Source organism: Xiphias gladius, chromosome 13 (genome assembly GCF_016859285.1).
Source record: "Xiphias gladius isolate SHS-SW01 ecotype Sanya breed wild chromosome 13, ASM1685928v1, whole genome shotgun sequence".
NCBI lineage: Eukaryota > Metazoa > Chordata > Actinopteri > Istiophoriformes > Xiphiidae > Xiphias > Xiphias gladius.
This window is the reverse complement of record NC_053412.1, coordinates 6,006,601-6,023,306: the sequence shown is the minus strand read 5'-3', so window position 1 is coordinate 6,023,306 and position 16,706 is coordinate 6,006,601. Positions and strand designations below refer to the sequence as shown.

Here is a 16,706-nt window from a genome sequence, read left to right as displayed (position 1 = left end):
ACATTTGTACATCCACTGTCAAAGCTTGCTTGTAATGTTTGTGATTATAGAATTTAAAATTTAACAGGATATTCATGTTAAAATCATCGCATATGAAGATAATTTAAATGCCTGCAGTGCAAAATCTAAATGCCACGTCTAAGATATTTTAATAGCATTGAGGAAATGAGAGTATAGTTGGCCCTTCTTGAAATATGAGCTAAACTATGTCTGTCAAGGAAGGAGACTGGCATTTTCTGTTTGGGGAATATAGAAAAACATAAACAAACAAAAAACCTGGTGGAAACATGACTGACATGAAGTACGAAGCACTGAGTCTGACAGTGTGTTGCAACGCCTAAACATGAATAAAGAACACATACACACCTGCAAACACACCTCGTGTAACTTAAATGGAACGTTCTCCTCCCGCCTGTGCTGTCAAGGATAATAAAACTAACTTACAACTGCATTTCCCCACAGCACAGTGAAAAGCAGAACTCCTCCCTCCCCCTTAACTTCTTCATTTAAATGTGCATTTTGAAGAACAAGCGCTTCTCACATCTTGAAAGGATGTTGATGACTAGAGCACAAATCTCCATACATTTTCACGAGTGGAATATGCACTATCAGAGTGATCTGTGAGGAAGTAGCCAGCAGTTTTATGAAAATATAAATTGATTTTTTTTATGAGGAGTGCAGTATATGAAATATGAAGCAACAAATGAAACATTTCCTTTCAGGAGAAATATATCACATTGATGCAGATGTTATAGTGGTGGGTGGAGGAACCATATTTAGACGTTTTTATGAAATGTAAATTTGTGGAGGTCTTCACAATGAAGCTTTATGGATAAACATAAAACACTGTTCATGGGCAATGCTTATAACATTTTTTGGTGACCATGACGAAAATTGTTCTATCAGCTTAACCACATGTTAATTATTGTAACCATGACAACAAAAGTGCTCTAACTTTAAATGATATACTTATTTTAAACCAAGCCATGATCTTTCCCTAAACCGAACCACCTTGTTTTGGCTAAAACCAGACCTTTACCATAGCATTGACACGCCATAAAAGGGTTTGTTATTTATTTTTCAACTGTGATTTTTACCAGGTTATCTTTGGCATTTCTCCTCCCGCCACAGGGGCGGTCATTCAGGAAAGGATCCAATGAGTCGATTCAGGACCTATGCGGTCGTTTAGGTTAGGGGACTTGTTGCAGTACAGTGGAGATCAATGTAATTCGGAACCGCTTTATACTGAAGAAACAGTCCTTATGAATGGTTAACAGTGAGGTGTTGGGATTGTCCAAAGTAATAGGGAACTGAATTCCAGAAAGACATGTCTCAATTTGGTCAATTTTTTTTCAACTGTCTTTAAGAGGTTGTGATGTAGCAAATGTAGCCTACGCATGTTCCTGCTGTAGATAACCTGTAGCTAACATGCACCTCCTCAAAAATGCGACCACACATTGAGGCCATAGCAGCTAAGGAGATTTCACGTGGACAATACAACAACTGTGATTGGTCAGCTTGAACTACATCATTTACATCGGAGACAACATTAAGCAAGTTGAAGAAAGGGTCACATTTTTACTGAATGCTTTGTTTTATATTACGGTTAATTCCACTCAGTATAGTAAGTTGCTTAATTTCTAACCTGAAACTCCAAATATATCAGTGGCATGTAATGATCCTTCATTTCCTACTAGTCTTTTAGAATCACAGCCTTTTCAGCCAAATACTGCAGAGACACTTACCGAACACTTTGAGGAAGAGCTCTTTTTCCTGAGATCCTGCTTTGTTGGTGGCCTTGCAGGAGTAGGTACCCCCGTCGCCCTGTCGGATGTTGCGGATAGTTAACATGCTACGCCCACCCTCCAGCCTGGTGAAAATATACTGCTCTGATGGCTCCAGCTGCTGCCCTTTCCTGCACAAATAAAAAGCAGAAGCCGACACCACTTATGAGTGAGGAGAAGAAAAAATGGCAACCGACTCACACCTGACAGTGACCTCCGCAAAATTCAAACTGCAGCGCGTTTGATGTTAAAGATGTATAGTCTTCACACTTTGGATGTCAACTGATCCCATAAAAGAAGTGCAGATGGTTTGACTTTGAAGCTATTTTTATCTATAGCACATAAGCAGTTCAGAACATGACAGCACTTTTAATAGAGACCATTTCAAGCGTGATAAAAGTATTGTTTTGGATAGACATATCATACTGTAATTGAAATAACTATAGTTCAATGAATCATTTGTAGTGTGCCATCATCATTCTTCACATGCTCTGACTTCTCAAACTCTACCAAGCAGAAAAATATCACCTTCATATTCTCAGTCAATGTTTGAATCTTGTCAGAGCTCACTTGTGTTGTTGTTAAGATTCTGCTATGGACTGCAGCACTCACAAAATGACTCCGGTGTGGTGTGGAATACAGTGATGGCTTAATGTTTTTTTTTTATTTTTTTTTATTGTACTCTGAAGTCAAATTAGTCAGAAAAAAGCAACTGCTAAATTGATCCATGTCTATATTTAAGCTTCATAGCAGAAGCATAATGGTGTGAAGCAGGTTTGCCGCCTCCCCCGTTTGTTTATTTGGAGCTGCTCAACCGTCCGTGTAATCTGTAAGGTTAAAGGGATTGTTTAGTTTTTGGGGAAATTTGACTTTTTTCCCATGCTTACACAGATTTAGACAAACTCATAGGTGCTTTATAATGCCATCTGCATGTGGGCTAAAAATAAAAGGTTAGCTGAATGTCTATGGGGTCAAGCAGCACCAGCACTCAAAACAAATAGAAATACATCTTTAAACTCCTCAAAAGATGCATGGGTGGAGAACAAACTAATTTAGAAAGTCACTATTTTCAATAAAGCATTGGGATTTCTCATGTTGTTTACATGCACCCACAGTCACGTAGGACAAATATGAATGTTTATTTTCTTAAAGTTTCTCCAATCAACATTTTTATATTAACAATGGGTAAAATGATTGATGGGCAATGTTAAAGGGGTCACTTGCAGAGTTACACCAACAGAGAATTATCACCCGGCTTTACAGTTCCCCTGAGCAGAATGTTTTTAGGATATTTCAACTAATTGTTTTGGTCTTATTGCACCGCTCCCATCAACCACATTCTCTCTTGTTAGTGACTTGCTAGAGCACATAGTGGAACACATTGCTGCCAAATAGCTGGATATTTTTCTAAGGAGTTGGTAGAGACCAAAAAAGAGCTAAAAGAAGTGTGAATATTGAATTTATATTGGCCAGGTGGACACTAGATTGCTTAAAATGAAGGTTAATGTTGATCTTTTAACAATATTTACAAATGGCAATGTAATTTCTGTAATCTAAAAAGTTTTTATCTAAAATCTAAAAATCTAAAAACTTAAAAAAATTTTCAAGTTTTTAACATTTGTAAAGGTAGACTAATGAGTCTACCTTTAAGTAGACTAAGCTAAGCTTAAAAACTTTGGCTCTGGAAATGAAGCTGCGACTTCATTCCATATACATCCAAGAATATTACAAAAACAGGATGAATGCATTGTTCAACGTAACATTAAACTGCACAAAGATAGATAAGGCATCCATGAATTAGACTCATCTGTAAAATATGAAAGAAAGTACAATAATTTGTTAAATCGCTGAAAAAGCCAACTACCTCTTTAAAATAGAAGTAAAGCTTAGAGAAGAATTCTCAAATTCATCCAGCGGAAACAGTTGATAGTCTAGAGTTCAGACATGTAGGCGTGTGTTGTGGCTGGGAGGCATGTCGATTGAACACCCCTGGATCAGCTGAGAGAATCCGAATAGGCAAAATGAACAAGTTATGTTCTCCTCTCCTTTAACAATTACAATCTAGGTGTCCAAAGCATTCTCAACTCTGATTCAATGGAAGAATAAAAACTTAAAAATAAAAAAGATTAAAGCTTTGGATGAAAGGATATGAAGAAAAAGAGCTGAGCTGTTGTTTATGGGTCACAGCTTTGATAGCAATATTATCAGTTGCTATTTATTACTAATCCACCCAATTACTATTTTAACCCTGAAACATGAAGAATAAGTATGAAAACACATTTTTATTTTTACCTGTTCATTAAATATGGATGATAATCCCCTCAATCTGAAACTGGCACCCTGTTTTTTAATCTATTGTGCAAATTAAATTCAAAGCGATGGGAACACAGAGCGTAGAATAATGCAAACCTCTAAATATATTTAGACTTCTCTCAATGGTTTCACACATAGTCTATGTGCATGAAAAAAACAAAACAACCTTATTATTTTAGGGATTTGAAATGGGGAGATTTCTAGACTCTGACCCGAACGCAGTGATACTGTGTAATGAGGCCCATGCCCCGGCCTCACTGTACTGTAGGAAAAGTGAGAGGGAGGATAATTGAAAGTCGACGGAAGAAACACCAAAGCCAAGTAATAATAACTCCAGCGAGCCAAAGAGGAAATGAAGAGAGGCTTCATCTTTAAAAAGGGACAGTGCAGGACGGGCTGCAGCACTGAATGTCATTATACTGACTGACTGCTGACAGGTAGTCCATTACCCAAGATGCACACAGGACGAGGTGAAACCTCGCACTGACAGGAAATGCAGCTAGGAGACGGGAGATCACTGGGAGAGGTGACATAAAAAGAAAAACTAAATTGGGTCGTGATTGTTGTTTATGCCCATGTCGATTCTTTTATTGTGATGTACGCATTTTAATTCTGTAGTCTCAGACTGACATGAAGGACGTACTGACCCGGGAAATGGAGGCGAATACACTGTAAGGTTTGACAGTCAGTGGACGCCGCAGACTTTCATTTTAGTGTTGATGTACAGTTGAAGTAATGTCACCGCTAAAGTGAGAGGCAGCCGTTTGCCCTTGACGAATGTTTCACATTTTATTAAGCCAGAATTAAAAAAAGTAAGGGGGGATTACAGTGAAGTGGGCAAACAAAGACTTAACTTTTAGGTTGAGTTTATGCAGTATGGTATACCAAAGTAAAACACCGCTCCATACATTCATAGACAATATGTTTTATTAAGACTTGCGGTCCATTGGCTAAATTTCGCGGCAAAAAAAATTCATGTCAAGCGATAACTGGATTCAATCTCGACGGGACAGGTCAATTTGTGCAATTTTTTCACATTGTGTTCAACTTAGGCAACACGCGTGTCCCTGACCTTCTAGGGGAATGGGGAATCGAGGAGTCCATAATGGAGGAAGCTTTCGTAGCTTATTAGCCTTATTAGCTTATTAACCCTATAAACTGCTCCACAACAGAGGAACGTAATCGTGCCAATGAGAATTTCCTTATTTGGTCACAATCACCTCATCTGTGTGTCAGCTTTTAGCTGTAGCTCTTTGAACGCGAGACTGATCATGGTGTCAACACACAGCTGTGGATCCTTCAGTAGGTCCCCTTCATCCTAAGTCTGGCTAGGTGTATGATTTGAGCACGTAAAATCAAGATGTCATTATCTACAGATGAACAGGTATCTCATTTCAATTGCCTTTTGTAATGACCGCAACAACATAATTCAATCTTCTATTATGATACAAAATAGAGACAGTGAGTGAAAAAGTCGTTTAGGAACAAAGCTGTCACATGCATAGTCTCAACATGAAAGTAAAAATGAATCAATACATCAGCTCACGTCCATCACTTCTGTGAAATTTGCTGTGTTATATTATGCATACTGTTAAATCATTAAAATCACATTTTCCTGGTTTTGTTCTGCTGATGAAAAGACAAGGTAACACACCCTGGAGTAAATATAATTTTTTGTTTGGGCTGGAATCTAGAGAGCAAGATGAATGACGCTAACAAAGCTGAGGTTGTTTCCAGCTGTGCTGCATCTTTAAATTTTGTTTGTACTTCGCAAAGTGACGCAGCGCCTTGCTTTTTTTTTTGCGATGATCGACTTCTCTTTCAAGCTACTGCACAGACACTTCACTTCTCAATATGTCTGTATTACTCTCGGAGACAATGTGACATTAATCCAGGAGTGACACACTCACCTCACCGGTCTAACTACATACTTCACAGTATATCGTACAGTAGTGTCACAACGTTCCTGTCAAATGGTTAAATGCTGCGATATGTGACCTCTCAGCTTATAGTGATGAGTATCTAAATGCAGATATCTGCTTGTTTACCTTTTGATGCGCAGATTCTGACTCTTTCAACATCACTCAGTGTGTACGCTCTCTACCTGAACCTGCTATATATGGGGCACTAACATTACATTGTTTAAGGAAAAATAAATCTGCACGGTAGGGGTATATCAAATGAGAAGAGCAATTATTGAACATGAAAAGATTGAGAGAAATTAATGAACTTCTAATCAGTAACTAGTAATTTAGGTCCCTCCAGCCATTTTTTCGAGTGATACACTGTTTTTCATGTCCTGTTGTGAATGTGCTTGTGCACAAACGTGCATATATGCCACCACGTCAACAGGCAAAACTTGAACTTGAAAAATTTTTCTGCATATCTTTCTGATAAATTTACTCAAACAGTTCCGGCTGTGCGTCTGGTCTACACCTGCTGGTCACAAGCTGCACACTTGCACCTCTTTGAAACGGCTGCAAATTTTGGGGAAAAAAAAAAAAAAAAGCAGCTAGAGCACAATCAAGCTCTTCTACCAGCCACCATTTTACTCTTAATCCTCAGCCACCGTTGGCGCTGTAGTTTTAGAACAGACTTCTGAGTTCCTTTGTTACAAATCAAATTTACCTACCACCATTTTTCAAAGCCTACTTAGATTTATGAATGTGTTTCCCTATAGTTCCTTCCAGGCAGCCATTGATTTCCGTTCATCTGGGTACAGCATGAAAAACAACTTACACAAACCTGAGAAAAAGCCTGAGGTATGAAATACATCACTGTAGAAACCATGTCTGATGTCTCTTGTCAACCATGTATCACATCAAAGTTGCGTCATTGTTGTGTGGTAATGCATTGTAACTGCAACCTGATTTGATTTGATCATCAACAATTGATGCTCCATTAATGTAACTCTGAAAAAAAAGAAACAAACATAAGTTGACATGCTGTTTACTGTGATGGATCAGGTCAAAAAAGGTTTCAAGTCCATGCAAGTACAGCTACTGTGTGCTTTAGAAACAGTCAGCAGTAATGTGCTCGTAATGTATAATTGATTTGTACGAAATGGGCTAAAATATGAAAAACACTGCAATGGTCCATTAAAATGAATTAGATAGGAGAAAAAAACAAAAGTGCATTATGGGAAAAAGTATGAACTTCATAGGAATACCAATAAAGTATTATCAATAGATGCCCAAGTGCAAGTAGCCTGTCAGGATTGTCTGCTGAGTGGGTGTGAGCTAATTACTTGATGTCGAGCTGGAGAGTAGATAGTGGGGTGTCAAATGCTCTCCAGGTGCAAATTTTCACACTGTTGCTATGTGGCGTGCGATATTATTGGCTGGTTTCTGAGGGCAATGTGCGAGGGTGGACTATAAATTCCTCAGTTCTATGTGAAAGAATATCTGCTCGAGCCGTAACCAGAAAATCACAACTGTACATATGTGGGCATTTTCGTCTAAAGGAAACATTAACACACACATGGGCAGTGAAGATGGATCCATTTTATGCGTGGTAGCACATATGATCTGCAGGCTCCATTATCTGGAGGTAGGTTTAATCTGCATAGGTAGACCTCAATAAAGTGTGCAAACATCTGCTCCCAGTGCTTTTCAATGGGCTCTGTGGGGCTACAGATGTTTCCTAGCAACTGATTTACACAGTCTTTACTCTGTAAGACATTTCTTAAGTTTTACTGGTGCAACCTGATATAGTAAATTACTAGTTCGAAACTAGTTACTAGTCACTAAGAACTTACAAAGGACTTTAGGTTTAAATTTAGCAATGGATTTATGAATAGATGGCGCAACCCGGTCCTGTCCCAAACCACCACTTCTGGGATAAACTGGAATGCCAATGCAATCTAGGCCTTATCGCTCAACATGAGCACCCAACCTCATTGATGCTCTTGTGGCTGAATGGGCAAATCCAAGCAGCCAGGTTCTGAAATCTTGAAGAAAGCCCCTGAAGAGTAGAGGCTGTTACAGCAGCAGTGTCAACTTGTGCACAGCATACAGCGATCGTTGATCTTCGAGGGCCCACCAGTTTTTTTTTTTCTGTCCAATATCTCACTGAGCTGTGTGTCAGAGAGCAGTGCAAGGTATTAAGGCAGGATAAGGTACCTGTGCCATGTGACCACGGGGTCAGGAGATCCAGAGGTGATGCAAGTAAAGGTGACTGATTCTTGGTAGTCAGCTGTGGCATTGAAGGACTGCTGGGACACTGACAACACCGGAGGGACTGCAACCATAAAGACAGAGCAGAAAATAACACAATCAGACAGGAATGCTGTCATTAGATCCCGAGACTTAATAAGGCTACAATGTCACTATATTCTAAAGGAAATGTCAGTCTTTATGAAACCAGATGGTGGAAGCTAGTATTTTCACATGGAATAAATTGGCCTTGTAAGTGGCCTGAAAGCACTCACTGAAAATGCTACTTGTGTCGGTAATCCCATGGGGATTTAAAGTAACATTTTGACCCAGCTTTGGTAAAAACACAAAGGAGCTGAACACAGTGATGTGAAACCATAATACTATTGTCTGATTCAGAAATGCCGGGTAATTGCACATAAACAATGGCGAGGCAGAAAATGTGTGTCAACATCAAACACAACTGTACCGTCTGTGAAAACCAGCACTTTTGTTTTGTGAATAAACTATACAATCCCTGTCAAGTGCTTGAGCTCAAGCCGTTGTTCATATTGTCTTGGCCAATTTCTTTCAAAATTAGAAGCACTTCACTGCTGTGAATTTAAGGGTAGTGGTTTTAACAGACTTGCAAATACAAACTGAGAAAGCGTCTGCTCTCGAAGGTTTGTCATATATGCTCTATTTTTATCATGGCCACAAATAAATATTAAAAATTTATTGGATTTTAAGTGGTCAACATCAACGTCATAACAGCAAAAATTAACATTTAAAAAAAACATTTATTCTATCATGCAATTAATGTTATGTTTACAATTTTAAACCTTCAATATTGAATCATGACACCGTAATTTATTATTGAGATTTTACATGTCTGAGCTTTTGTATATTCTGTTTCTAAAATGCTTGAAAAAAAAAATCATACATAAATAAATCTAAATTCTTGTACACAAACAGGCATGCAAGAAACCAATAAAACTTAAATGTTTATTTTACGTTATTAAAACATGAGCCATATATTTTCACATGCTGTGGGCCATGCAGACACACCACAGCTTACTTTTTATGAAAACGTGGTAAATTGGTATAAAAATGCATTATCTTCTCCAAAAAACAGTGCTGATGAACAGCAGAGGTCTTGATGACTTTATCAATAGTATATGCTGAGAGTTGTCAGGAACACACAGCCTGTCCCTGCCATCCAATCAGCTGAGGAGTGTCATCTTGTCATTCCGTAAAAGCCGAGCAGAGGGAGCGCAGGCTCAGTCTTTTCTCTGTTTGCCTTTGCAGTGACAAGGAAATGACAGTTTTATGGCACACTCATGTTTATCAGTCGTCTCAGTCCGTTTCTCAAGCCCGAACTCACGCTGTTCTTCTACTCCCACTACACTTTAACTGCTCTGCTGTGGCCTTTTCCAGTCTCACAGCATGATTAAGCATGTTTGGAGCAGCTTATTATCATTGGAGCTCTGGAGCATTTACTCCTTCAGTTTGCTCACACTGGGTGGGTGAGGAAAAAAAAAAACAAAAAACAAAAAAAAAACAGTGACAATCAAATAAGTGCTCCACCTGTACACCTGAGGCTGAGTCTGAACACACGAGCCAGCAGCTACGCATGGTTAGACAGTTCAACAAAAGACAGAGTCAGAAAAATAATAGTTTGGTCCACTGCTCACTCTGAACTATTATTTATAATGGAGGGGTGGGTGACATGGAGAAAATCCTCTAGCAAGGTATAGGTAATTTTATATCACAATATTGATATTGATTGTGAGAGAATGCATTTTTATCTGAACGAACAATCAACTGTGACATTGTGAGTGGATAAAATAATCAAACATGGATGTCTGTTTTTGGCTAAATCGGCAAATTAAATACCTTAGAAATCAAAATACTTCATCACAATGATGCAAAAATGATTTTTTTCTACAACAGTGCAAAGCTACAGAGGAACCCTTCCTCTGCAACCGGACCCACTTAATTTTGCATAATGACATCTGATTTTGACATGGGCAGAATCTACATAATGACAATGCTTATTAATACCAGGTGTAATTGCAAAGGCCTGTGAACCAATGTTAATGATAATGTATCCAGATAATGTATCTAGATACAGATCACATGTTAATGCAAGGTGTAAATGACGTCTAAAGTGTAATCTCCCACCTCTCTAATGCCACAGGACAACAAGTTACCAAAAATCTCTCCAATACATACATAGAAGGCATGTACAATAACGTTTTTTTACAAGCCCTGGTTTGCTTGTAATTAGGTGACATAAATTTAAACAAACCAAATGGCAAACTGCAGTGAATGTATTATGCACAAATACTGGCAGCAAATTTATTTTTATATCAGTTTCATTTACAACTGGGTTATTTAATCGCTCTAAGATGAAGATCAACATAATATTAACATAACACCAACTCAACCCACACAAAGAGCTAGGAGCATAAAAATGAAGGGAAATCATTTCTAAAGACATCTTAAATTTCTGTGTCAGTGTTGCAATGACCTATTTCAGCACCATTTGTTTTGGGTTGAAAGGCCTCAGAGGTCACTTCGCAGGAAGACAAAGCTGAATTGTTTTCTATTCGAAAAACTGTAAACAGGCCTCATTTTTTTGTGTGGGAGTTACTGAGAGTTAAGGAATTGAATTTCTTAGTGAAGTCACCTTGAGAACACTTATTCCGCATAGCTCTCAAAACAATGAAATATGATTTGTGGCGTAAAGTCTCATTAAAATGTTGTTTTGGATGAAAAACAGTTGTGAAGCCATTAAGAATAAAACAGACATTTTACATACTTGGGATAATGAATAGGGAATTCTAATCAAAAAAAAGCATTGTCGCAGATACCTAATGAAGCATAACACTGCAGTGCACTGTACTCTTCCTTAAAAGCTCAATTACAATAACAACGTTGTATATTTCTGTGTAAGTGAATAACACTCCATTGTACATCTAAATTCCGAGGTGTCTGATCTATCAGCTGTCTCACGGTTCCGATTCATCATTTAGTTATTGTCATGTACTGAAAAAATGAATGAATGCTCCTGTTTTTGTTGTAAAATCAACACTCAACAGGAAACATAGGCCCTGAATGAGACACACATCAAGGCACAGAGAGCTTTTCAGGGATAAAAATGGCCAAAGCAATAATCAAACACTATGAGTCCTTTCCAATAGTACTGACTCGTCAAATGAGAGGAGCAAGCATCTGCCTGACATGATAACCATTGATTTCCACGCCAATAGATTTCCATTCTCCAGTGTCCCTCTCTTCCTATGCAATGCACTCCCATATCAGGGAGCCTCGCTGAAACAGCCCTGTTAATGAGACACACTGCCAAGCAGAAAGACTTCAAAAGAGCAAATCAGCAACAGGGTTTAAGCGTCCAAAAAGAATCTGGCAAGCTTTATGAATTCTTCATGTATTAGTCATATCCTTGAAACTTCAGAGGCTTGGTAGAGATAATGTGATGTTTACGTGTTTAAGTCCCCACCAGCGCGAGCGTACACAGCAAACATATTTCAAAATACATACTCGCTTGGACCAATTTAAATGCATCCGTGAGGAGCTAGAGGACTTGTTTTCTGTTAAGTGCTAATGGGCTTCAATGAAGTGAGGATCACCGATATTCAGAAGTCGTGAAATGTTTTTGGTAAATGTCATAACACTATTACACCTACAAGAAATTCTGCGAGTGTTTTGAGACAAGACCTTTTCATGAGTGCTTACCAGGGATTTGTTTTGCCTTCTACAATAGCACACAAGCTGGAATCAAACCAGCCTTGATATACAACCGGGAATGTGATGTAACAGAGAACACTCCCTCCTCTCTTTTTGAACACCCGGCGGTCACGATTGATGTCACTGCGAAATCTTGAATGACACAGCCGGCAGTTTCCACTGACAGCTGAAAAGGGGAAAATTGTGGGTCTAATGTGGGTGACGAGTGAACCGACAATTAAGTGGATGTGTCCAAGAAGGATACAGGCGAAACCAGGAAGTTATTTCTATTTTGCATCACCGTTGGTTGCCATAGAAACAAACTGTGAACACTGTTGATAGTGGGTCAGCAAAATGGATAAGAAAGCCTTAGATACAGAGCGTATGAGTTATAATCTTATAGCCTATTTAAAAATCAGTCCGAACTGCATTGCATTAAAGAAGTAGTTCAACCTTTTGGGAAATAGGCTTAGAAATTAGACGTTTTCTTGCTGAGAGTTAGACAAGAAGACTGATACCAGTCCTATGTCTGTCAGTAAATATGGAGGTGGAGCCAGCTAGCCAGTTAGCCTAGCTTAGTATAAAGACTGAAAATGGGGGAAACAGCTAGCCTGGCTCCGTCCAAAGGTGAGAAAATCTACCAGCACCTCTGAGGCACAATTAAGACATTATACCTCATTTGTTTAATCTGCACACAAAAAACGGAGGTGTAAACATGATAATTCGCTGTTTTGCAGGGGGTTGTGTGCCAGATTCTTTGTTGGCTGGGACCAATAACTTCCTAGAGTCTCCACTGGTTGTCTGGTAACTGGTCCGGGCCAAGAAACAGTCCAGCACTTAACCCGCCGTAAAACCACACCTCGTTGTTTTACACTCAGGTTTTTGTTCATATCAGACAAATGTGAGGTTTAGAGGTGCTGGTAGGTGGCCGGCTGACCAATCACGACGTGAAGTCGATGTGAAGACTATCATAACTTTAGTTTTTAAAAGTAACAGCTCCCCCTAACCCGACGTTATAAAGTTGTATCGGCAGGGGGTCTCCAAACTTATCTGACCATCTGAAAAGCAATCAAAGAATACTGGCAACTTGAATAGAAGCTGGCTGTAGCCTTATACTTACCAGACTAGTATAAGAGTGGTATCGCTCTTCTCATCTAACTCTTGCCAAGAAAGTGAGTAAGCATAGTTCCCAAAATATTGAACTCTTCCTTTAAGAGAGCTTGCAAGCCAGGTTGGTAAAGTTTCTATGTCTGCCACTCGGATATTTTTGTCTCTATCTGATACAAATGTTCCTTAGGGGGAGAAGACCCCCAGCTGTCCAACTGAAATATGTCTCATTTAATGGGATTATCCTCAATGTTCAGGGTTGAAAAATTACTGCATGTCATGACAGGAAGGACAAACATGCCCATGATAAACTGAACTAACGGTGGAGGTGTGTGCGTGTGTGTTAAAGTGTCAACGAGAGGGGAAACTCACCCTATTGTTAAATAGCACTTGTAATTTTAAAAGCTTACTGGCAACATGAACAGCGCAAAATTACATTTGTAAATCACCTGATTATGTCAGGTTTCCATTACAGTTACAATAACTGTATAGAATAAGTAACACTTGATGCATTTGCTATTAAATCCTTGTTTTAGCTTTTTTTTAGTTTATTTCCCTACATCGTGTTTACATACAGTCGAAGAAAGGCTTACATAACTCATCTGTGGTAATTTGTGAGATCAGTTCCTGAAATGTTCTGCATTCTTCTAGACACCGAGCTGTTTTGGCCTCCGGTTGATTAGCCATTCAGTGGGTGGCCATCTTCCTCGATACACCATCAGCCTCATCTGCGCCCCACTTTGATGATACACTAAAGACTGGGAGCTGCAGTGGGTCAGCGGAGCTTCATTCGCATGCATATTTATGGGGAAGAAACCAGTTTTTTATCAACCGACCCATGAATATTTATGACTTCATGGGGAGAAAAAAGTATACGGTAAGCTATTTCAGCCCTGCTTTCGGACAAAATGCTGTTCTGCATGGCTGGTTAAGGCAGTGTCTGTTAACATGTTGCTGAAGTAGTCAGAACTGACAAGTCCTCTGACATGCCGTGTCAAAAGCACACCATGACATGTAACTCTGTGGAACGCCCAGCTCACAGGTGGTGATTAAGTCCCGTCGTAGTTTGACTTTTAAAATCCACCACAGAGACATTGCAGCCTACAGTCAACTCAGCTGGTAGTTGGCTGTGCAGTAACCAATTCAGAAATACAATTACATGCAATACGGGGATTTTGAAGAAGAAAATTTGGCCGCTCTTTGAACAAAACTGTAATGATTCAAGAGGCAACTCTTCACATAGAATTAATTAATTAAATACTCACAGCTATAATCAGACATGTTTTTCAAAATGTTAATACAAAATACTCAATCATTGAAAAGTATGAGACTTCTCTGACGAAGGTTTCACACCGAGCTGAAAACTTTTCTGACTATCTTCTGTTTCCTTGACAGCGTCACTGAACGAGACTCTTCTGCTAATTGTGTCCTTAAAATAAAGTTGGCTGTGAGCTTCACCTGAGGGCTTCTTAAACCCATTTCAGACACGGAATACTTAAAATTGCTGGCTTCATCTATCCATTAAAGTGAGGGCTTTTTTTCATTCAGGTGTCTGTCACGTAAACGTAACTCTTATTTAGGTCCTGTTTGCTTGCATGCTGGACAACAATCTTAATAAGGCAATGTGTTTAATATAAACTTTCCTTCCAAGAGGAACAACAGCGTTACACGTTTAAGCAAGTGCCCCAAAATAAAAGCCTTCTAGTGGCCATAGTAATTATGGCAGGAGCAAAGGGGGAAGTCAGGTGACATTAAATAAAATAAAATAAATCATCGGACTTTGACATGGGAGAGACGTTTGTTTCGGATTTCCAACTGAAAGTCAAATTTTTTTTTAGCAGGACCACGATCTTTCCATAACCTTAACCATGTGTTTATGATTGTAACCATAATGACGGAAGTGCCCCTAATGTTAACAAAGTGGTAATATTGACCCAAACCACCCCAAGCCTTAGCAAAGTACTGTTTCAATCCAACCTATTATATTTCACTAAACCGAGCATAATCGAGTTTTCACAACATAAAATAGATTTTTATAAACACAATCACACCATCACACACACACACACACACACACACACACACACACACACACACACACACACACACACACACACACACACACACACACACACACACACATATATAAGGTTTTTTAACGGTTTTGGAAAGCATAAACAAATAATATCCACCAGCAGATAGGGGCATCAGATCAGAAAACAACTCAATGTGTTGTTCTGAACACAGACAAATACATAGACAAAGAATGTGTTTTGTTGCTTAATTTTGAGGACTTCTCTCTCTATATTTAACCATCTGCTGATGCAGCCTTTATGTTAATGTGCCGGCATTCAATTATTGGGGAAATATCACTTGATCTGACCTAGTAAGATTACCGTCCTTACTTATATAAGTGAAGATTGAGCAATTGTTTAAGTGACACAATCAGACAATCTTAAAGAGGTAAATCAGGTTTTGTCGGAGAGCTCAAAACTCATAGATGTCTGAAACCTGAGACAAGGGGCAACAAACACACACTGCTTTTTGGTAACAAACCAAAAAGGTACCACTGTCCTGAAATAAGGTGGAACTTGAAATTTTGCTATTGCAACAGAAAACTGTGAGAAACAGCAAAGAAAAAAGAGCTAGCATGGGACCTTAAAAAGCAGTCCAAGCTGATTTGTGTAGAAAAGTGTCCAGATTCAGCTCACTCCCTGTTGGCTGGCACTGCTGCTGTATGGACAAGAATCAATGTCCGGTCAGATTTTGGCACAAAAGAGTGCTCCATGTTAGCCCTCAGGAGATGAGGTAGACCTGAAAATGCTCTGTGGCTGCATTAGTTTAGTCCTCATCCTTCATTCTTTTTCCAGGGGTCTTCAGCCAGAGGAAGACAGATACTCTGTTTTTTTTTACATCAGTTTATCTCACCTCACTGGCATATCCCAAGGGCACCCCAACAGAAAACATTCCAACTGATTGATAAAACATGTAGCGGACAGTCTGTTGCACTCATTGACCTACCTGAGCCTCCTAGCAATCTACACTATCTCTATCTGCTTGGGTTCAGGTCCTCTGTGTTGGTTGACCAGTTCAAGTTGTTGTCGATAAAGTATATTCACCGATAGTCCCTGTGGCTTCCTTTTCCTTTGTAAATCTGCTAAAATGGCTGTTCTCGCTCCACCTTGCCATTGCAGTTGCAAACCAGAGTGAATTCTGGAAGTGACATACCCCTTAAATAGAAATTGGTGGTGTAGAGAGCAAACACGAATAAAAATTCTCCCTTGTTTCCAGGCCCAGAACAGTAGCTCTTCAGAGTAAAAGGAGATTTTCACCTCTAGCTTGAGGGTAGGAATAAATGTTCACCAGATTCTCACTGGGTTCCTTATGCACATGACTAAGACTATAGGCTAGGGCATACGTGGCCTTCCTGAACATCACAGGCATCACTGCACTGAAAACAGCTCCCTGGGGAGACTCTGGAGACCAAAGGGGCTGCTGCTGTACAACAAGCAAATACCTGGATCTGAGATTTATCAGTTTGTGATCTGATCTGTTAAGAAAACAAACTCTAGGGCCACTTTGCACTCGGCACATCCACAACCTTGTTCTTGTAAATCTT

The 16,706-nt window shown here is 39.2% G+C and overlaps 1 protein-coding gene across 3 annotated transcripts in view; it reads right to left on the bottom strand.

Moving 5' to 3' along the window:
* Nucleotides 1-16,706, bottom strand: part of LOC120798257 (neural cell adhesion molecule 2-like) — a 403,203-nt gene that overhangs the window by 52,830 nt on the left and 333,667 nt on the right. For all 3 annotated transcript variants that reach the window (XM_040142421.1, XM_040142420.1, XM_040142422.1), the window contains exons 6-7: nt 8,219-8,336; nt 1,746-1,915 (exon numbers count right to left, since the gene is read on the bottom strand). In XM_040142421.1, the coding sequence (XP_039998355.1) occupies nt 1,746-1,915; nt 8,219-8,336 (288 nt within the window). The remainder of the gene's footprint in view (nt 1-1,745; nt 1,916-8,218; nt 8,337-16,706) is intronic.